The sequence below is a fragment of the Achroia grisella genome, unplaced genomic scaffold, assembly GCF_030625045.1.
Source record: "Achroia grisella isolate CSIRO2021 unplaced genomic scaffold, CSIRO_AGI_Agris_v1 utg1245, whole genome shotgun sequence".
Taxonomy (NCBI): Eukaryota; Metazoa; Arthropoda; class Insecta; order Lepidoptera; family Pyralidae; genus Achroia; species Achroia grisella.
Window position 1 is genome coordinate 1,030,752 of NW_026712606.1, and position 18,348 is coordinate 1,049,099.

The window sequence follows — 18,348 nt, forward strand, 5'->3', positions numbered from 1 at the left end:
ATGTTAGAAGACAACTACAATCCTATGTGAAAGGGGAAATTACTTTTAACATATTATGTTTTATAATGAATGAATAACAATTGACACACAAAACTGTTACGGCTTGATAATTTTAATTGAAAATGATCAAGCCTTTAATACTTTAATTATTTAAAATATTGTTGCCAATCACATATCGTTGCTTTTAATTTTAAAAAATCTTCGTGACGTGGTTGTAAATACCATCGTTATTTTTTATTGCAATAAATATATTAATAAACTAAAACCATTTTTTATTTAAATGATCAGATACGAACAGTGGATGTACATAGGTACCTCCGAATTCCGAACCCCATAATTTCTCTGCCAATAAGCGGCTTGGAGGCTGCAATTAGTGAGACATAAGTACGCAGACAACTTTGTACGAAGTTTAGCCTTACTATATCTTTACGCCTATTCATTTTCTGTAGGGATGATCACTGGAGGGCACGATTGCCGAACGATGAATATAATGTATAATCGCTCTTTTTCATCCTTAGGATTTTATAGGAGCACCTACCTAGCATAAACGCAAACACAGGAAAAGTGTAGTGTGGTTAGTTATAGCAGTTTCTGTATTCTATGACGTTGTCCCCATTCCGCACGTTGTTATTTAAGTACAATGAGACAGTCGTAAGTTCCATAACCCATGACAAGGACAATTGTCACAACCCTCATTAATTCGAAGCTAAGCAGAACTTCTTTATAGATATTAGACTTAGAAATACTTAATTTTGAATACATTTTTTGTAAATGCATACACAATATTTATAAGGTTACACAAATGTATTTTTGTATTATGCGAGGAATCGAACCCGCTACGGAAGTAAGGTGGCGTGCTAAACCAGTAGACCTTTGTGGTCACAGTTCTATCGTTGAAAGAATTTTAAAAACGAGCAAGCATTTTTTATGTTCATCCATTATAACTAAACATACCTACTCTACTATTATCCCGGATGGGGTAGTCAGAGGTATTGTCAATTGTCGCTTCAAGATGTACGCAATGCCGTACCGTGCTTGGAATGCCGACATTTCTCTGAGTATAATAAATCCAACGTGACAGGAGGCGAGTTTTCCACCGTACATCGGAATATATTTTGGTTTTGTTGTTGATTTTTTTGTTATATATCTTTACCGGAGAATCAATCGGAAATATAAATAACACACAAAGTTATGGTTTCAGCCAGATTAGAATTAGTACCTTGATATTAAGTCGACATCTCAACGGTGTATAAATAAACTAAGTGCCTAAATATATAATATTACTGTATATACACTTCTTAAGTCATCTTACGAGGAGATATCTTCGGGTACCAGTGCTATAAAAGGGGTTGTCATAACGATTTAAAAGAAATGACGATATAGGTATTGAATATTACATTCATCATTCAATAAATAAACAGGACCAAAATATTAGTATATAATTTAATTAAAATAAATAGTTAATAAGCTTTCATTCGTAGATATAGATTTATTTAAACAATTAGGTTCATACTGTAACAAGATCTCTAAAATACAACTATTTTAATTGTATATACTTAATAGTAATAAAAATGATACTTTCTTACTTATTACAATCTTAAATAGTAAAAAAAACGTATTAATACAAGTGGAGTAAGCATTCGAGTAATTTTATGCACTTAGAAACGTATTATATATATTAAGTAGAGTAACTAAGGGAAATAGAGCTCACCTTAATATTTTATTGAGAACAATGCGTAGTTAGTACTAATATTTCATGTAACATGAAGTAATCAGATGTAATTTTCGACTTAGTTGTTTGGTCGGGGAGTTCATAATTTTGATAAGTATTTTCTATTAACATAATTTTCAAAGTACCACAACATTCAATTTAGTTATAGCATAAGCCCTTTTGCACTTTACATAAATTTATCTACCTAAATAATTATTTTAAATTGAATTATTAGACATTATCACTAATCTTAGCATCATTGCCATAGTCAGAAGTAATGGCATTCAACTTAAAAGTCGTATATAGATAAATTATGTTTATTTTTTAAAATATCAATTCAATAAAATATCTTACTTGGTATGTTATAAAATTAATCTTAAATTAACATGGACGAGATTGTAATCTATCTAATACTTTTTCTAATAGATTTTGGAGGTCATCGATTTTTGTCTCACAGTGACTTAATTTCGTTTGCAGGCTCTTTATTTCATCAAATTCTGAATCCTTTGCAGCATTTATTACAAGTTTAGCACTCTTCACAATATGTCTATCTAATTTATAATTCCTACATCTATCTAAACAACATCCACCAGATTCAATATCTCCCTCATAATCATCAAACTTACTCAGGGGCTCTGGTTTTGGTATCTCTATTTTGTTGTCTTGATTTGGTTTCACGACAATACTGTAGTTAGGCAAAAAATGTGGGAAAAGAGTTATTCGTTTTGTAAAAGGTTTTATAATTAACATTTTAGGCTTTATAATATGCATATTTTGTATATATCTTGAAATACATGACCAACACCGCCATGGTTTTGTGTAACTGATCGCATTTCCTATAAGAACACTTTCAAAATATGATATCATTCTAATCCGTGATATATGGCCAACTAATTCCGCGTTAGCTCTAATTGCTTGTGTATCACTAACTGCTAAACCATTTAGTAAGTTAAATAATACAATAGGTATCATAAAAACAAATACAATAAATATAATATGACTTGTTACAGGATATGCGCTGAACTTAATTGACCCCGCATCAAATTCTCCTGTTAACATAACGATGGTTTTGAACAATGATCTTCCTGGGTCTACGAAAAAGTCTTCTTCGTCATCTTCTTCTTTTCCACATTTATTACTATTAAGATTTGGAGCTTTTTGATCATCTTTTATTTCTTGTCTAAATAAAGTGTAGAAACAAAGCGCAAAAGCAATTATTAATATGCAATACCACAGCAAAAATTTAAAGAAGTTCCATGAAACAGTTCTCAACATTACAATATTTGTTGATAAAGTCGGAAATTGACCAATCAGAAGAACTAATTCAGCAGAAGATAATAAGATGGCTACTGCTGATAACTGTTGCTTTGTTGACTCAGATGCAGAATTGTAAAACAAGATCAAAGTAGTAACAAATATTAATGCTATTTCCATCCAATTCTCAAAGCTCTGTAAATAATTTACGGGTGCAACCAAAAACTGGAAAAGCTCTCGCGCAATTAAAAGCATTAATCCAATGATTGCTCCAATATATGTAATAGTACTCAATACTTCAATAGATTCTGGTAGTTTATGTTCTACGCCATATCCTAATATGATGTAAAGAATGAGACATAACCATAAAAGAGAATAAAAAGTGATATTTGCATAAAATAATGAACTTATTCTTTGCCATTTCAAATACAGAAAACTTGTAATTACTGGATGTTTTAGTAGCGGTCTTAGTTCTTCGCTTCGTGTCATATATAAAAGAGCATCCGTTTCAGGAGCTAAAATAGTGTCATATTCTTTAAAATTGTTATTAGATTTATCCATTAAAGGTTGTTTACTTTGTTCTCCCTCTAGTGAATTGTTATTAGGATATACTAGGAAGCTATATTTCATATTTATTTCGTAGTTATCATCACTAGGACGCTCGTCATTTGTCGTAATACATTCATCCATGTATTTTTCTAGTGTTTTAGCATGAATGTCGGCCAATGGTGGTTCATCATAGAGATTGCGTATTCCTATACACGCTCCTTTGCGCAATAGTTCTAATACAATATCATTATCACCATTTCGAGCGGCATAATGCAAAGCTGTATTTTTTTTGTCATCACGATAATTAACATCAGTACAACTCTTTGGATGATTAAGTAACAATTCCAAACATCTTTTATGATCTGCTTTAGTGTTTCCGGAATATGTTCGAATTCCTTTTATGATTACCTGGACAAGTGATTCATTCTTTGAGGTGTCTAATAATACGTTGTCATTTTCTAAAAATTTTTCAAGTATTTTATGAAATCCATTTTTACAAGCAATAGCTATCGGTCGATGTGCATTTCCCGGACAAGTGGCATTGGGATCAGCTCCAAAATGCAATAGCGTTTCTATCACTTTATCAAGCCCTTTTTCTGCGGCAAATTGTAACATAGTATGCATTCCGTTATTGGCTGTCAGTGCAGTTCGATGTTCATTTTTATTGGCAAGCTTTGTGAAGTCACGAATAAATTTCTCTTCGTCGTGTCTAGAGAGAAACGAAAATAATTTGTCATTATCAATCATTTCAACTACTTCGGCAGAAGAATTAAACTTATCTAACATAAATGGAAACGCTTCTTTTAAAATACCTCGAGCTGTTTTACCTCTTCTATCTGTATAGCTGTCAATATCAATAGAATGTTTTGAATAATCCAAAATAAGGTTTATAACTCTTTCAAGACCTTGTTTTGCTGCAGAATATACTGGTGTCATACCTTTCAAATCTGGCGAATTTGCATTGCAACCAGCTTTAAGAAGAAGTTCTATCATATCTTCGTAAGTATCTAACTCGCGCTCACGGTCATCTTCCAAGTCTTCTATTTTCTTAATTGCTAGTAATAGTGCAGTATTTGCTTTACTTTTAATATTCACATCTATTCTGTCATCTTCTAGAAGAAGTTTCAGGGCTTCTATGTTGCCGTTTTCAACTGCAAAATGAATTGGAGCGGCTCCATGCGTTTCATTAAGTTTATTAACTTCAACTTGGTGTTGTAATAGAAGCTTTACAAAATCTAATTTATTTGGTTCGGAGACAGCTAGTTCAAGGCAAGTTTTGTAATCAGGATATTCATAAACATATTCCAGGTCAACATAGTTGATCACTTTCTTAAAAGTTACAATATCATTTGTACGCAATGCTGTTCTAAATTGTACTTGAGGATCGCTACCAAACAGGGAACTACCGCGCGACAGCCGATTGCCCTTCATTTCGTAACTGTCTCGAGTCATGTCTCACGCTACACTGGCATCTGAAAGCAAGAAAATATTTTTAATTACTGACTAATTTTTTCATTGAATTAAATTGTTTGATAGTATTGTAGTACTCTGAAACATAATTGAATCTATTATTCAATTGAAATTAATTAATTAAACGAACATCTGGTCAGATACGTATGGCACAATTTTTAGCTTTTATTACGACTACTTATCGATACAAAAACGACTCCTAAAATTTTAAGCTCATGTTTAGATTTTGTTAATAATGCTAATCAATTTTATAAACAAGCGTGTGAATCTACGATTAACATGATTGGCATCTGTAGGCTATTAGAACCGTTATCTGTTATGTTGAATATTGTACGTTTATAAAGATTTACTTTATCGGCCATTCAAGTTAATAACCATACACGTGTGTATTTATGTACCCATTAACCTGTAAAATTACCCTTTTTAAAAGTTAGATATGTACAGAATTTTAATAATTCTATATAATATAAAAAAACAACATAATTTTTTGATACTTTTCGGACTAATCTAACACTTATGTCCCTTACAAAGATTTACAGGTTCATCAGATTATAAATTGGGGTAGAAACCCTCTTATGTTATATTCCAATAAATATTTGTTCTATAAAAATCCCTTTGTCCAAAATAATACATTTGTTTATAGTTAAAAGTATAGTCATTTACGTTTTAAATGATTCATCGATGGAGATTATTCAAGATTTAAATTATTCAGAACATTTCACACATGCAGTACATGCAGGTAATTTTATACTCTAGTCTAGAGTAATATAATTGGATTCGATTTGCGCGATCGCTACTGTTTATTTCTTACAATTTGCTATCGAAATTTGTGTTTTCTCATTTCATTATAAGAAACAGAATAGCTTTTGTTTATTCTGTTTAATAGCTTCCAATTTATGAACTTTATTGCACTATAATTGAAGTTTCGAATATTGATGAATCGGAGCGCTCTTTGGCTGTGTAATTACCTACTTTTATGTCAATTTGCATAATGAGCATTTCCTTCTGCATTAGCGCTGTACCGAGACGAATTAAGCATTCAGTATAATCTGTTTCTATGATGGCGTAAATACAATTCAAGATTAAACTGTTTTATTATTATAAGCTGCTTACATTTGTATTTTAAATTACATGTACCTAGGTCGTGATATACAATCTCAGTAGGTATGTACATTCGTCTTCACATGGATCCTATCGGAATAGTGATAAGTAGGTATACTTTAGAAGAAACAAATTCAAATAGTTAATTAAGTCTAATTGATTTTTTTTTCTTTGAAACATACAGTACCTCTGAATACAGTAACTATAAGAATATTAAATCATAATAATATCGTAACTACATTTGAATACAAAATTTTGTTATACATCATACCTTAGATAGGTACTTAATTTAAGGCCATCTGTATCATGAAATCTTTTTAAGTTCAGGTAGTTATCTATATAAGCATGTACCTATACTATACACAAAGATTATACCAATGTTATCTGTGATTATACACAGATTCTCAACGGTTGGCAGATAACTTCTGAAACAATTTGTTTACAGATTTGCTCTGAACTAACCGTGACTAAGTCTAATTTTTTTTGGTTGGGTAATGATTAAAAAATATTGTAATGGGGAATAGTGACCCGGCTGCTAGTACTGTACCGTGTCATGTAAATCCTCTACACGATCTCCCATAAAAACATCGTGTCCAATTCCTAGTAAATTTTCCACGATTGCTACCTGACCTAATTTCTTCTTTGACAGATGTCCTGCCGGCAGAACACACATTCCATATTCATCGTTCATTAAACATGAGATCAACCCTTATAATTCATTTCCGTCTTCAGTAACATACTAAATGTTACTAATAATGTTCGATACTAGAGTGTTGTTATTCTATTTTGTACTGGTGTACCAATTTAAGATTCCATTTCTGAATCAGTCCCTATTTTTATGGAGTTAATTCAAACGATAATTAACCAATTACACTTTATTATTAAGTAGCCACTATTAGTGACCTCATTACATTATGTACCTACCTCTATTTTTTGTATATGAATATAGAGTGGTGCTCCCGAGTGCGTTTAGAATGATGATGAAGTCATGTCGGTTAGCCTATTATGGTGTATTCACCAGGAGGTGTTCCGGAAAAAATCACCTCTTGATACCTGGCGTGGTATATACTTTATTAAGAATGGGAACACAACACACTGCTCTATGCACTGTATTTTTCAGTTACTTTTATCTCAACTGAAGTAGCTAGCAGAACTGAACGGTAGAGTTAGTAATAAAAATATTTTAGTAATGTAATTTTTAATGTTGATAGTTATGTGCAATTGAGAGTTCTCACTATTTTTTCATAGTGGTTGCATTAGTGCTTACCTTGTGAGAGGAAAACTTGTTTCGCTTCAGCTTTCAAGAAGGTACCTACGAACCTATGAGTAGGTAAATAAAAGTGCATTCGGCATGGACGCACGTAGAAAGTTTTCAAATTATATTCACTGGGGTTTGAATCTAAGATATTACTCGCCTATTTATTTCGAGTCACGTATAACACCTAAACATCTTTACATAGACCTTTACGCATTCTCAATTAAATATAAAGTTAGGAGTCTCATTTAATGAATGTCTACCTACATCTACATCAGGTTTAATGATGAACAAATGAAGACTAACAAAGTCTTAACTCCTAATTGTCACAGACAAGTAAAGAATACATGGCACATATGTGCACATGTGCCAGATATCCAAAATAAAGATGTAACCCGACAAAAAGTTCAAAGAGCCGTAAACCGTTTAAAAACAATAAACCGTGTAAAACAATGGAAGAGTTCATCCAGTGGAACACTGCTTCTTTGGATAGTAGTGTAAATGTAAAAATGTCTAATACCAGAATTTTTAATAATAAATAAGTATCAAAAGTATAATTTGACATACAAAGTTATTTTATTGTAGCAAGATTTTAACTTACAATATATCTGTGAAAGTTCGGATATTATATAATAAATGTAGAGTACGTTTAACTTATATTGTTATCATGTCAGAATAAGTATTAGGTACTTACTCTCTAATGAAATAAATATATAGAATTACTATGTGTTAAATACATATATCTAATATATGTACCTACACGTACATGAACACGTGAATAAGTGATAAAATATATTATATCTATAACAAAAATCTGTTTGTATAAAAAATAACATTTCAATGAAACTTTATTTTTGTACAAACAATCGTACAATCGCCTTCAAATAACGCTATTTTATTTAATTATAGTATACTAGAAGTGCCCGCGGTTTCACTTCCGTGAAATTTATAACCTACGAGCATGTACGTGTTAGTCTGATAAGCCGTATTATTAAGTTAAGTAAGTTTGATTAAAATCCAGTCAGTTTTTGCGTGAAATAGTAACAAACATCCATCCATCCACATTCACAAGCTTTTCTGCGTTTATAATATTAAGTGAAAGTATATCTTTATGAATTTATTATATTATAGCTTCTATTTATTTTAAGACCTTGCTTTTAATGTTTATAATTAGCGTATAATTCGTTTTCTTTATAATTCCATGATACTGTAATAATATGTAGATAATAATAAGTCGCACAAAGATTATCGAGCCAAACAGTAATGTGATGGTTAACTATAACACTCAATTCTCTAAGATTTTTTTTTATAAAATTGTGACATATGTATATGTACGTTAATTTCTTTCGGCACAACATATGTACCTATTTGTAAGCAATGATTAATAAGAATATTTGTATACATATTTTGAAGATTATGCCCGCTTATGCAAGCCAGTCTCAATTCATGCGAAACCATTTTTGTGTGAAACTGTGCAATATTTTGTATTTGAAAACGAAACAGGTTGTTATTATACATGGAATTAACAATAATCAAGAAAGTTAGATAGTGCTGTACATAACCTCGTCAGATTCTTTATATATTTCAATTATTGAATATAGATTGCGGTAAATCAAGGGCGAAGTAAGGAAGTCATGTTACAAAATAGGTTATCCACAAAGTTCATGACATTATTTGTGACCTTTTGCATTATACATAGTTACAGTCAAGTCTTTTGAGTCAGAGATTATCTATCTTACGACACAGTCACTCAATCATGACTATTGTATTACAATACGGCCAACTTTGCATTGCATTGCTTGCTTTAATTTCACTTGCATGCTTGGAAGCAAGTAATCTAAATAGACGATCACACTTAGTATTTTTTTTAAATGATGGAATAGTAATGTCATCTACGCTAATACGAGGGCAGAGCACCAATGAATGCAAAGATGTAAGGATTACGATGAAATTATAACACTAAGCCTAGGGTTGCCATGCGTAAATTTAAAAAACCAGGATTGAAAGCTCAAAAAATCAGGACTATCCAGTTTAAAAACAGAACGCAGTAATAATGTTGCAGTAGAACCCCGATTATGTGGATCTATAAAAACCGGGGGTATTGGGTTTTACTTAGATAATACGATATATAAAAAACGAGCTATAACGATAGATAATGAATTACATAATTAATACATATGTAATTTAAAATTTTGGTTGGAAATAACTTGTTATTGATCTTTGACGTAACGACACATCACACATTCTTTCATTGCGGATACGCTTCAATTGTAACAACTGTATATGATCAGAATCGTCCTGTCTTTCAAACCACTTAAAAGCAACATCTAGAGCATTATAAGCTTCTACGTGAGATGGTACTTGACATACAATCCTAGTTTTTGTTATTTTTTCATCTTCTCTCATTAGGTATTGTACAAATCCTCAAATATCTAAATTGATAATTAGAGAGAATGAGACAGGATAATCGGATGTTATGATAATCGGGATTCTACTGTAAATAAATCAGGTTTTTGACTAACTCTCTGCCATGTTGGATTGACATAACCGAGCAAAAAGTAGACATGTCAACTGCTGTGCAAAATTGGTAGATAATGTATCATCTAGGAGAACAATCCATAGGAGAACTATTATCTATATCTAGGAGAACATTACATATTATATTACTTGTCGAAAGAATGCAGATTCATGTAGTGCTACCGTCCACTCAGTACCTATATATATCTCTCAATACTGACGATCTCTTAAATTTGTATGCTTATGTTTATTTATCTTAGTGTCAGAATGATTTAATTCGTTTGCTACTCATAAAATATTACAATAACAATGGAGGCCAATATAAGTGCCTACATCCATTTGTTATGTTGAAAATTCTTAGATATTTTTGTACAAATGAAAATGGTCCACGTGCATGATACATATTTAAATATTGTTTGATGTGCTGTAATGATTCAAGTTTCTGTGTGTATGTCATACAAAATATATAATATAGGTATATAGTTGTTACGTATTATTAAAAGAGAGCCTATGAATTTAGTGAATTTTTTTTTTAATAGATGCTAATGGAATGGTGCACTTGCCTGTGCTAACGATATATGTGGAGTGCACCAGGAAGGTATGATAGAACGAGTATGAAATCAGGTCAAATAGGAAGACCACATAGAGGACGGCCTAATATTGGGACGTTGGTTGCCCCACGAATCCTCGTTACTAACAATTTCCTTCTCTGCATCCCTGTTGTGAGTATTTATGTAGGTATTGTTATATTGGTTAGTCCACACGAATGTAGAGTCAGCCCACCCGCAGATAAGATGTATATTAAATAAAAAAATGCTATCATAGATATTCAATAGCTTATAAAATTTAATGAATATTCATTGTTTTGTATTAGGATGTTTGTTCGTATCATCATTCAAATAAATGCACTAAATAAACAAACGATCACTTCTTACACAAATAGGTATTCGAAGATTGTAACTTACGGCTGCAATCAAAATATTTTAGTGAACAGTTAATGAGTCGCGTCGGCACCAAAAATATTCGAAAATGTAAAAGTGATCTCTAATCGTTTTAGCAATTAGCCATATCCGTTGTTTCATAGTATCTATCTACTCTTATCTGTAATGATTTAGTTGTGGGTTTATCTGCACGCTACCGGCTCGGGTGCTTCGCCCTAATTGTTGGTCACGCCTCCGAGCTGCGGTGAAAATGCGTCCAAACTCAATTATAACTGATTGAACTGCTTTTTTGTGGTACTTTTAAACTTTATAACCACTGAATTAGTGAAAGTCCAATTACTGCAGCTCGGTCACGTGCAAGCGAATATATCTAAATGTGAGATTTATAAACACATAAAAAATAATATAAATAACGTAATTAATAATTGAAATTGACAAACCCTACAACAAGGAACACTTTATTACCTATTGGAAATCAGTCGAAAATGTCAATATAAAAGGCACCAAAACAAATTAGTTATATTTTATTTAATATCTAAAGTAGTTTTAGTAGAACTTTAAGAATAGAATAGAATAGAATAGAAAATCATTTATTCAAATAAACTTAATTTAAGCACTTTTGAATAGTCATAACAATTTGTTTTTTATCTACCACTCGTTCGGAAAGCTGTCTCATCACAAGAAGAACGTTATATATAGGGGCGGGCAAGAAACTTGTGTGTTGCTCTTTTAAATAATCCTTGTAAGTTTACATTTACAAGTCGAAACGTGTGAATACAAACTACCAACAAGCACTAATTTTTGGGTCAAATATAAATATGCAATAAGATTAAATCAGTCGTAGTGATAAGAGCAGACCAGTCCCTACAAGCAGCACTCGTACACGATATGACGGATGAGCCAGCCATCACTGCGCTCGACCATATTTTATGGAGCCCATTGACCCGGCCCACCACGCCGCCACATGTCTGGACATTTTAGTGAGCATGACTACTCATTCCACACGACCACGTCACAGCTACAAAAATTACTATATGGTAGTTACAGTATTCGCACTTTACATAAGGATGCATGCGGCAATCATATACAAAAGCCGCTACGCTATCATATATCAAGAAAGCAGTATGAAAATTAAAATTATAACGTTGTCCGCAAATAAACTTATTCTTGCTATATATTGCTATCATCTATAAATTCATCTATCTTATAATAGGCTTTTTTACATAACATTTGTTTACGTCTCTGTATTCATAGTTACGTTAGATTATTTATTATAATTTGATTAAGTATTCTATATATTCTATATTTTAATAAAATTGTAGTATATATCCGAAACTCGTGATGGCGCCGCCCTCTTCGACGAGGCGCCCGCATGTTCCGCATGCGTTGCATGCCCGTTTCCGCCGGCCCTGTACAACACTTATAGCTAGGTACCGAATTTCGCTAATATTTATAACTATTTCACTTGTTATTAGGGATGCCCACCCGCCAAAAATTATATGTTATTGTTTTATACCATTTCATTACTATATACCCGACTGCATTGGATAAGAGCGAATTCAGTTCTATCGTGTCAATTTCACCAGGTCCACGTTGGTTTCCTGTTAACATCGTGTGGTTAGTCGTGTAGATATACTATACTTATTACTTCTATTTATTCTATAGTACAGTGGTTTAATACAATTCCTTCGATTCCAGTACAATCCAAACATTTGTATTCATCAGTTTAATGTTTCTATTTCAATGGTCCTGTAGGCTCTTCAAGTAGTACAAGGTCTGTTTAGTTTGGGAATATTCTATATTATTGTTTGTGATATAATGTTTATATCTTCATTTCTTTATTTTATAAGAGAAATAGGTATATGCGTGAAATGCATACTACACTCGCATTTATTTGAATAGATCGGAGATAATATATACCATATCGTAATACTCATTATCATAAATATAAAACTAAACAAGTTTTAGTGGTGTACCGACTGACCGCGTTTCATTAACGGTCAATAGCTGTTATGAATTTAAATACATGTATCTTGGGCATACAATTAATAAAGTCGTATTTCTATATTCTACAAAATGACACTATTTCATAATATTTCCATACGTAACTACTACATAGCGATTATCAAAGTTAATCAATAAAATAACTTCCATACATTTTTCTGTACAAAACAATCGCTTTTAATAGCGACATCTAAATTGCCACTGTTGGTATATCTACATATAGGTAGAGTAACATCAACATATCGGATGGACGAATCGTGACTAATAATAAGCTTTGAGAGGAAGAACTTTCCATATGCGTGCGTTGATGCAGGCCAGAATAAGCGTATTAAATTGGCATTGATGGCAGACAGCATTGCCACATATCCGGTGCTTGACCAACTATACATACCGACAGTTGAAAGCCTTCCGTTCCGCACACGACATTTCAATTTGCTATTCCTCTCTACCTACAGTGGTACGGCGCTTTTGTCAACTTTGTACTTAATATGTTCGACCCGAAAACGAGCATTTTCTCTTCGCTTAGCTCTTTAGTACTCGTAAATTAAACATTTACGGTTATAACATACATGATTTGCTTTGCTTCCACTTAACAATTAAGGTGTGAGTGTGACAGCAGCATATATAGGTATTCTCACGGAATGCATGAAATAATCGACTGTATTAGAGAGTAAACATGCCAAGCAGTCAATATTTCTGTTTGGTCATGCATTTTAAAATAATAATTTCATGTAGGTAGGTACCACAATACACTAAGTTAACATAATTATGCTGTATATGGATTTGTAACTGTTGGACCAACTGAAAATTAACGCTGGAATCTATATTTCCAGTATAATGTTTTGTTATGGTCCACATCGGCTCTCATTATACTTTGCTAATGTTTTTATACGTATATTCATTATATTATGTTGTAAATTATTGCTTACTTTATTATTGTTTTGTATATGTATTTTGCATTTGAGAGTCAATAAATTATAGTCTATTCTATTCTTTATAATTTTAACTGTTATTTATTAAATACCTACCTAAAGTAAGTATATATTGGTAGCACTGTTTTTAATCATGACAAGAGCAATATAAACTGGACTGTATATTTTTGTATGTTTAAATTGGCGTACCAACATATGCCAGTTTTGATGTGATTAGCTCCAATGAACTGTGTATCAAATGCTTAATAGCCCATAAAAATTCGCGCAACACTGCAGATCATTTACGACACCCTAAAGTGCGAGCAAGTGCTCAAATTCTAAAGTTTCTATTTTGAGTCACTGAAGCGATTCGATTAACTGTTATTACAGTGATCTTTGCTATTTCTACATTAGTTAAGCTGAACGCCTTCCGTCGGTTACGCACGTTGAATATCCGTTGGATTGAAAGTTATGTTATCTTTTTGCATTGTTTGGAATCGTGATTGCTGGGTGTATTATTTTTACTTCATGAGCATAAAAAATGTATTAATATAGACAAATTTCGCAAAGTTTCCTATTATGACAGATCAATTGGAGCCTTTTATTTCTAATAATTGTCTCTCTTCATTGTGTAATAACATAAAATTACTGATATAGTTAAGCCAACTACGATGCCACAATATCTCTACCTTATAACGAGGTTATTACTTCTCGCCAACTATACATTATGCAGGTGTTCCTCATTACGAGTCGTCTATTGTGGTTAATAATAACTTCTCAAGTTTCTCTAGGTAATAACTTACAAAATATTTGTTTGATCGCCATTTGTCACTTCCAAATATTAAGACGTTCAACATATCTAGAATGCGATGGTAAATATTTATCAAAATTGTTTTCGTATATGGGATACCGTTCTCAGAGCACTAATATGGTTACTGGTAATTTATTCGTCAGGTTTGAAGTCCAATGCAAATCGAACTTCCATATTAAATTAATATTGAAATGAATAAATAAAATAAAAAAAAAAAAAAAAAATAAAATATTCGGCACATCGATGACGCGCTCGTGGGCGAATCGGTAACTACCATATAACAATGTACCAATGCAGTATTTAGATTTGAGACGGCAAAGGACACATTTTATACACGAGTGACTGGATTATGTAACTCTATTACTAAGATATGTTTTGAATTAGATCAAAATTGGTAGTTTAACGACAAATATAATAACGACGATAAATACTAAATGACATTGATGATGATTAGTTACAAGCCGCACCACAATTACCAAATGTTTTCATTCATTTTCAGTCATTTTCAATTTATTTTAAAAGACTTAACAACAAAATTGCATTAATTCATTATATGCATCTAGCCGTGATCAAGGATCTAGGTAAAAAAGTTTAATCGTGACATAACTAGTGCTAACTAGTTAAATCTTTAAGTAAAGATATATTTCATTTATGTATCATTGAAACGTACTACGTGTTAAGACTTGATCCACTATAAGTTGTTTAAAGTTATTTAACTATTACAAAATCAACTTGCAGAGCTACATAATAACGTTCTAAAAGTTCCTCACGACAACCGTGAGAAAATACTGACTAGGAATACTTGCTTGCAGTTTGTATGCAGGCAGGTATCAGTGCTTGTGCAACTTAATGAATTTCCAATGATAGAGTTTTTAAACCGTACACAAGTTGTATTCGTGAGGTCATGTCGCGTCTATCAAACTCATTACTCACTATTTCTCCTCGACAGTTTCGATTTATATTTGACAGGGAAACTGGCAAATTTATTACATACCTAACCTTACATCTAATTAATCTAATACATCGATTTATAGGTATTTATGTGTATTCAGGTAATTTGGAATATTTATTTTATATAACTGAAATAATAAACAGGTTGGAAGCCCATGTGATTATGGCAAAGTCGCAACCGTTGCCTATATACATAAACAGCATCTAAAACATCACGACATTATGTTGTTCGAGATACCGTTCACACGTTGCCGTTGCGTACGTAGGACTAAACTTACAGAGCAAGTTGCTTGGCGACTGAAATAGGTGAAACATAGCTGAGGTGACCTCAGCTATGTTTCACCTATTTAAAATGAGGTGCCCACAGAACCGACTTTATACATAGTCTACCTCAGTAAAATAAAAAGGGAAATATCTTTGAGCGTACCTACTCTAACAGATATCCTAATTTTAAATTCCTTCACCACTGTTGATTCAGTGCGATAGGAAACATGTGTAATTTATCCAATTCAACACTAACATTTCTGTAAACTCATGCGTATCTAAAAATAATGTAATTACAAAATTACACAAGTTTGCTATAATAAAATAAACCTAATTTCAATAAAGCAGTATATTTACGTGTTTTTCGAAAGTCTATGAAAAAACAAATATTTCAACAGTTCTTTGTATATGGTATGGACGTAATAGATAGATTTTGCCCGCTGTTTTCTGTTCAAACAAGAGAAAACTTGATACTAACTAGTTTAACTTAATCAAAGTTCTACTTCTGTAAATTTATAATTCACGCAACTGTGGAAGATGACATATGAGCGTACCAGGTCTGTGAACTCATTATTGCGAATTAATTATCCATGTTGGTTTTAAGTGGGGACCACATGATTATCAACCTGACATAATATATTATTAGTAATAGGAAGTGACCCTATAACTAATAATTTATTATGTCAGGTTCAGGTTGACCTTATAGTAATAAGGTAATCATATATTATGTCAGGTAGAACTTCCATTACTAAAAATCTCCTGCGCTATCTGTATAAGTTGGTAGGGCACCAGGAGTTCGATAGGATGAGCATGAAATCAGGTCAGAGGTAGGACGGCGTTGAGGTCGACCTGACTTAGTACATTGTCAGCAATAAGGCTACTAGTTCTCATTACTAACAATTCATCCACCGATACTTGAGACTTCTGAAGACTCTCAAATTAAAGTCATATAGATATCCATATCCATTATATCAACAGATCGTACACATAAAATACTGTGGGCTAGAATTACCGTATTACCGTGTCATCTAGTTATTACATTACCTAAAGCCTACTAGAGTTTTTCAGTGTTACCTACTAAGTTAATAACGTAATTGGCTATATCCAGTACATTTTGAAAAGTATTGTTTGTTTAAAAGATATGTAGAAAGTTGATAGACTTTATAACTATAAAACATTTTATTATGATGACTGCAACTGCGATGTAAACATTTAAAATTCGTATAAACAGTTCATCTGATTATAACAATCTACGTAATCTAGCTGCATACTTAATTAATTACGAGTGTTATATAAATGTGTATACGTATCATATGATTGCACATGCATGTAATTGTGACTGCAATCCAACAAAGTGCATTCGCTTTTTGATGACTCGTAAGCTATCACCGGATGAAATCCTATCCATTTCCATAACATTCATATGTATAGCACACTGCTGTCGGCCACTTAATCAATTACAAGTGAAATACATATACACCAAATACAGCATCCGTCGCGCACTGTATGGCTCTACCAACCCACATGTCCTACATCATGATAATAAATGACGTCATTTTAACCTTGACCAAATCTCAGGGTCTGTTCAATGATGAACTGTTTCGATTTTTAATGTTTTTATTAAAATATTACTTAAATCCATTATCTACATAATTTCACTTGATCAATTGGTTTGACAGATCGATGTCATATTAGAGTTTCAAATGATATTGTAATGTTTATTATGAAGCACAGACATAATTACCCTAACGTTAAGAATTTTCAATGGATATGAAGAAAGAGACATGTAACCGGAAAAGGAAACCATAAATGAAAATAAAATAAATGAGAGATATTGTTTTCACGATATCCGTCAATTTGGCTCAGATTTTTTTAAATAGTGTTTACTTATTGGTGAGATGTACTTATTTTCATCATTATTGAAATCTCTTTTGTGGTAAAATAGTCTTAATTTTAAACATTTCTTTAAAAGTTTAAACGTACGGAAATTAAATTGCGTCACAAGAACTAACTTAGCTTCCACTTACATATTCCGCAAATAATTCCGTAAAAATGAATTTCAAATTGTTTATTCTATATTATATTAGTATTTTGTTTGTTACGTTTATCGTATATACAACAATTATATAAGTAATTAATGATATTCAATGAAAAACAACAAAATATGTAAATAGTTCTAAGTTATAGTTATATATATCCTTAAACAGGTATTTAAGTTTATAATAGTTGATGTTACATTTGATACTTATGCGAAATATCCAGTATTAAATAATGAAAATACAAACCCGTCTGAATAACACAACAAACAATCACGGAAATTTGTTCACAGTCTGTTCACAGACACTTGGTCACTGGTTCTCATCAAGTTAATGTGCTGCGCGGGCGCACCATTCGGACTCAATATCGTAGTGAGGCGGTGCGCCCGTGCGTCAGTGTAGGTGGCAACCAACCGCTCGCTGATCCTGTGCTGCTGACGGACTAAGCTAAACTAAATTAATGACACAAATAATATATGTAACATTCATTAATAATGCTACACAACGGGGTCGTCCACTCCATTACATTGAAACATGGTTTGTTATACCAACAATAAAAATGAATTTTTACTG

The 18,348-nt window shown here is 32.2% G+C and overlaps 1 protein-coding gene across 1 annotated transcript; it reads right to left on the reverse strand.

Annotated features, from left to right (window-relative positions):
* Positions 1 to 1,524: 1,524 nt before the first annotated feature.
* On the reverse strand, positions 1,525 to 18,256 carry LOC131854774 (transient receptor potential cation channel protein painless). The gene is made up of 2 exons (XM_059205922.1): positions 18,025 to 18,256; positions 1,525 to 4,986 (listed from the first exon to the last, which is right to left on the reverse strand). Exon 2 carries the CDS (start codon positions 4,964 to 4,966, stop codon positions 2,093 to 2,095), a length of 2,874 nt encoding a protein of 957 aa, XP_059061905.1. The 5' UTR covers positions 4,967 to 4,986; positions 18,025 to 18,256; the 3' UTR covers positions 1,525 to 2,092.
* Positions 18,257 to 18,348: the final 92 nt, after the last annotated feature.

Excerpts from the sequence above, each read along its gene's own strand:
- LOC131854774 (XM_059205922.1), bottom strand. The coding sequence starts at position 4,966 with ATGACTCGAGACAGTTACGAAATGAAGGGCAATCGGCTGTCGCGCGGT.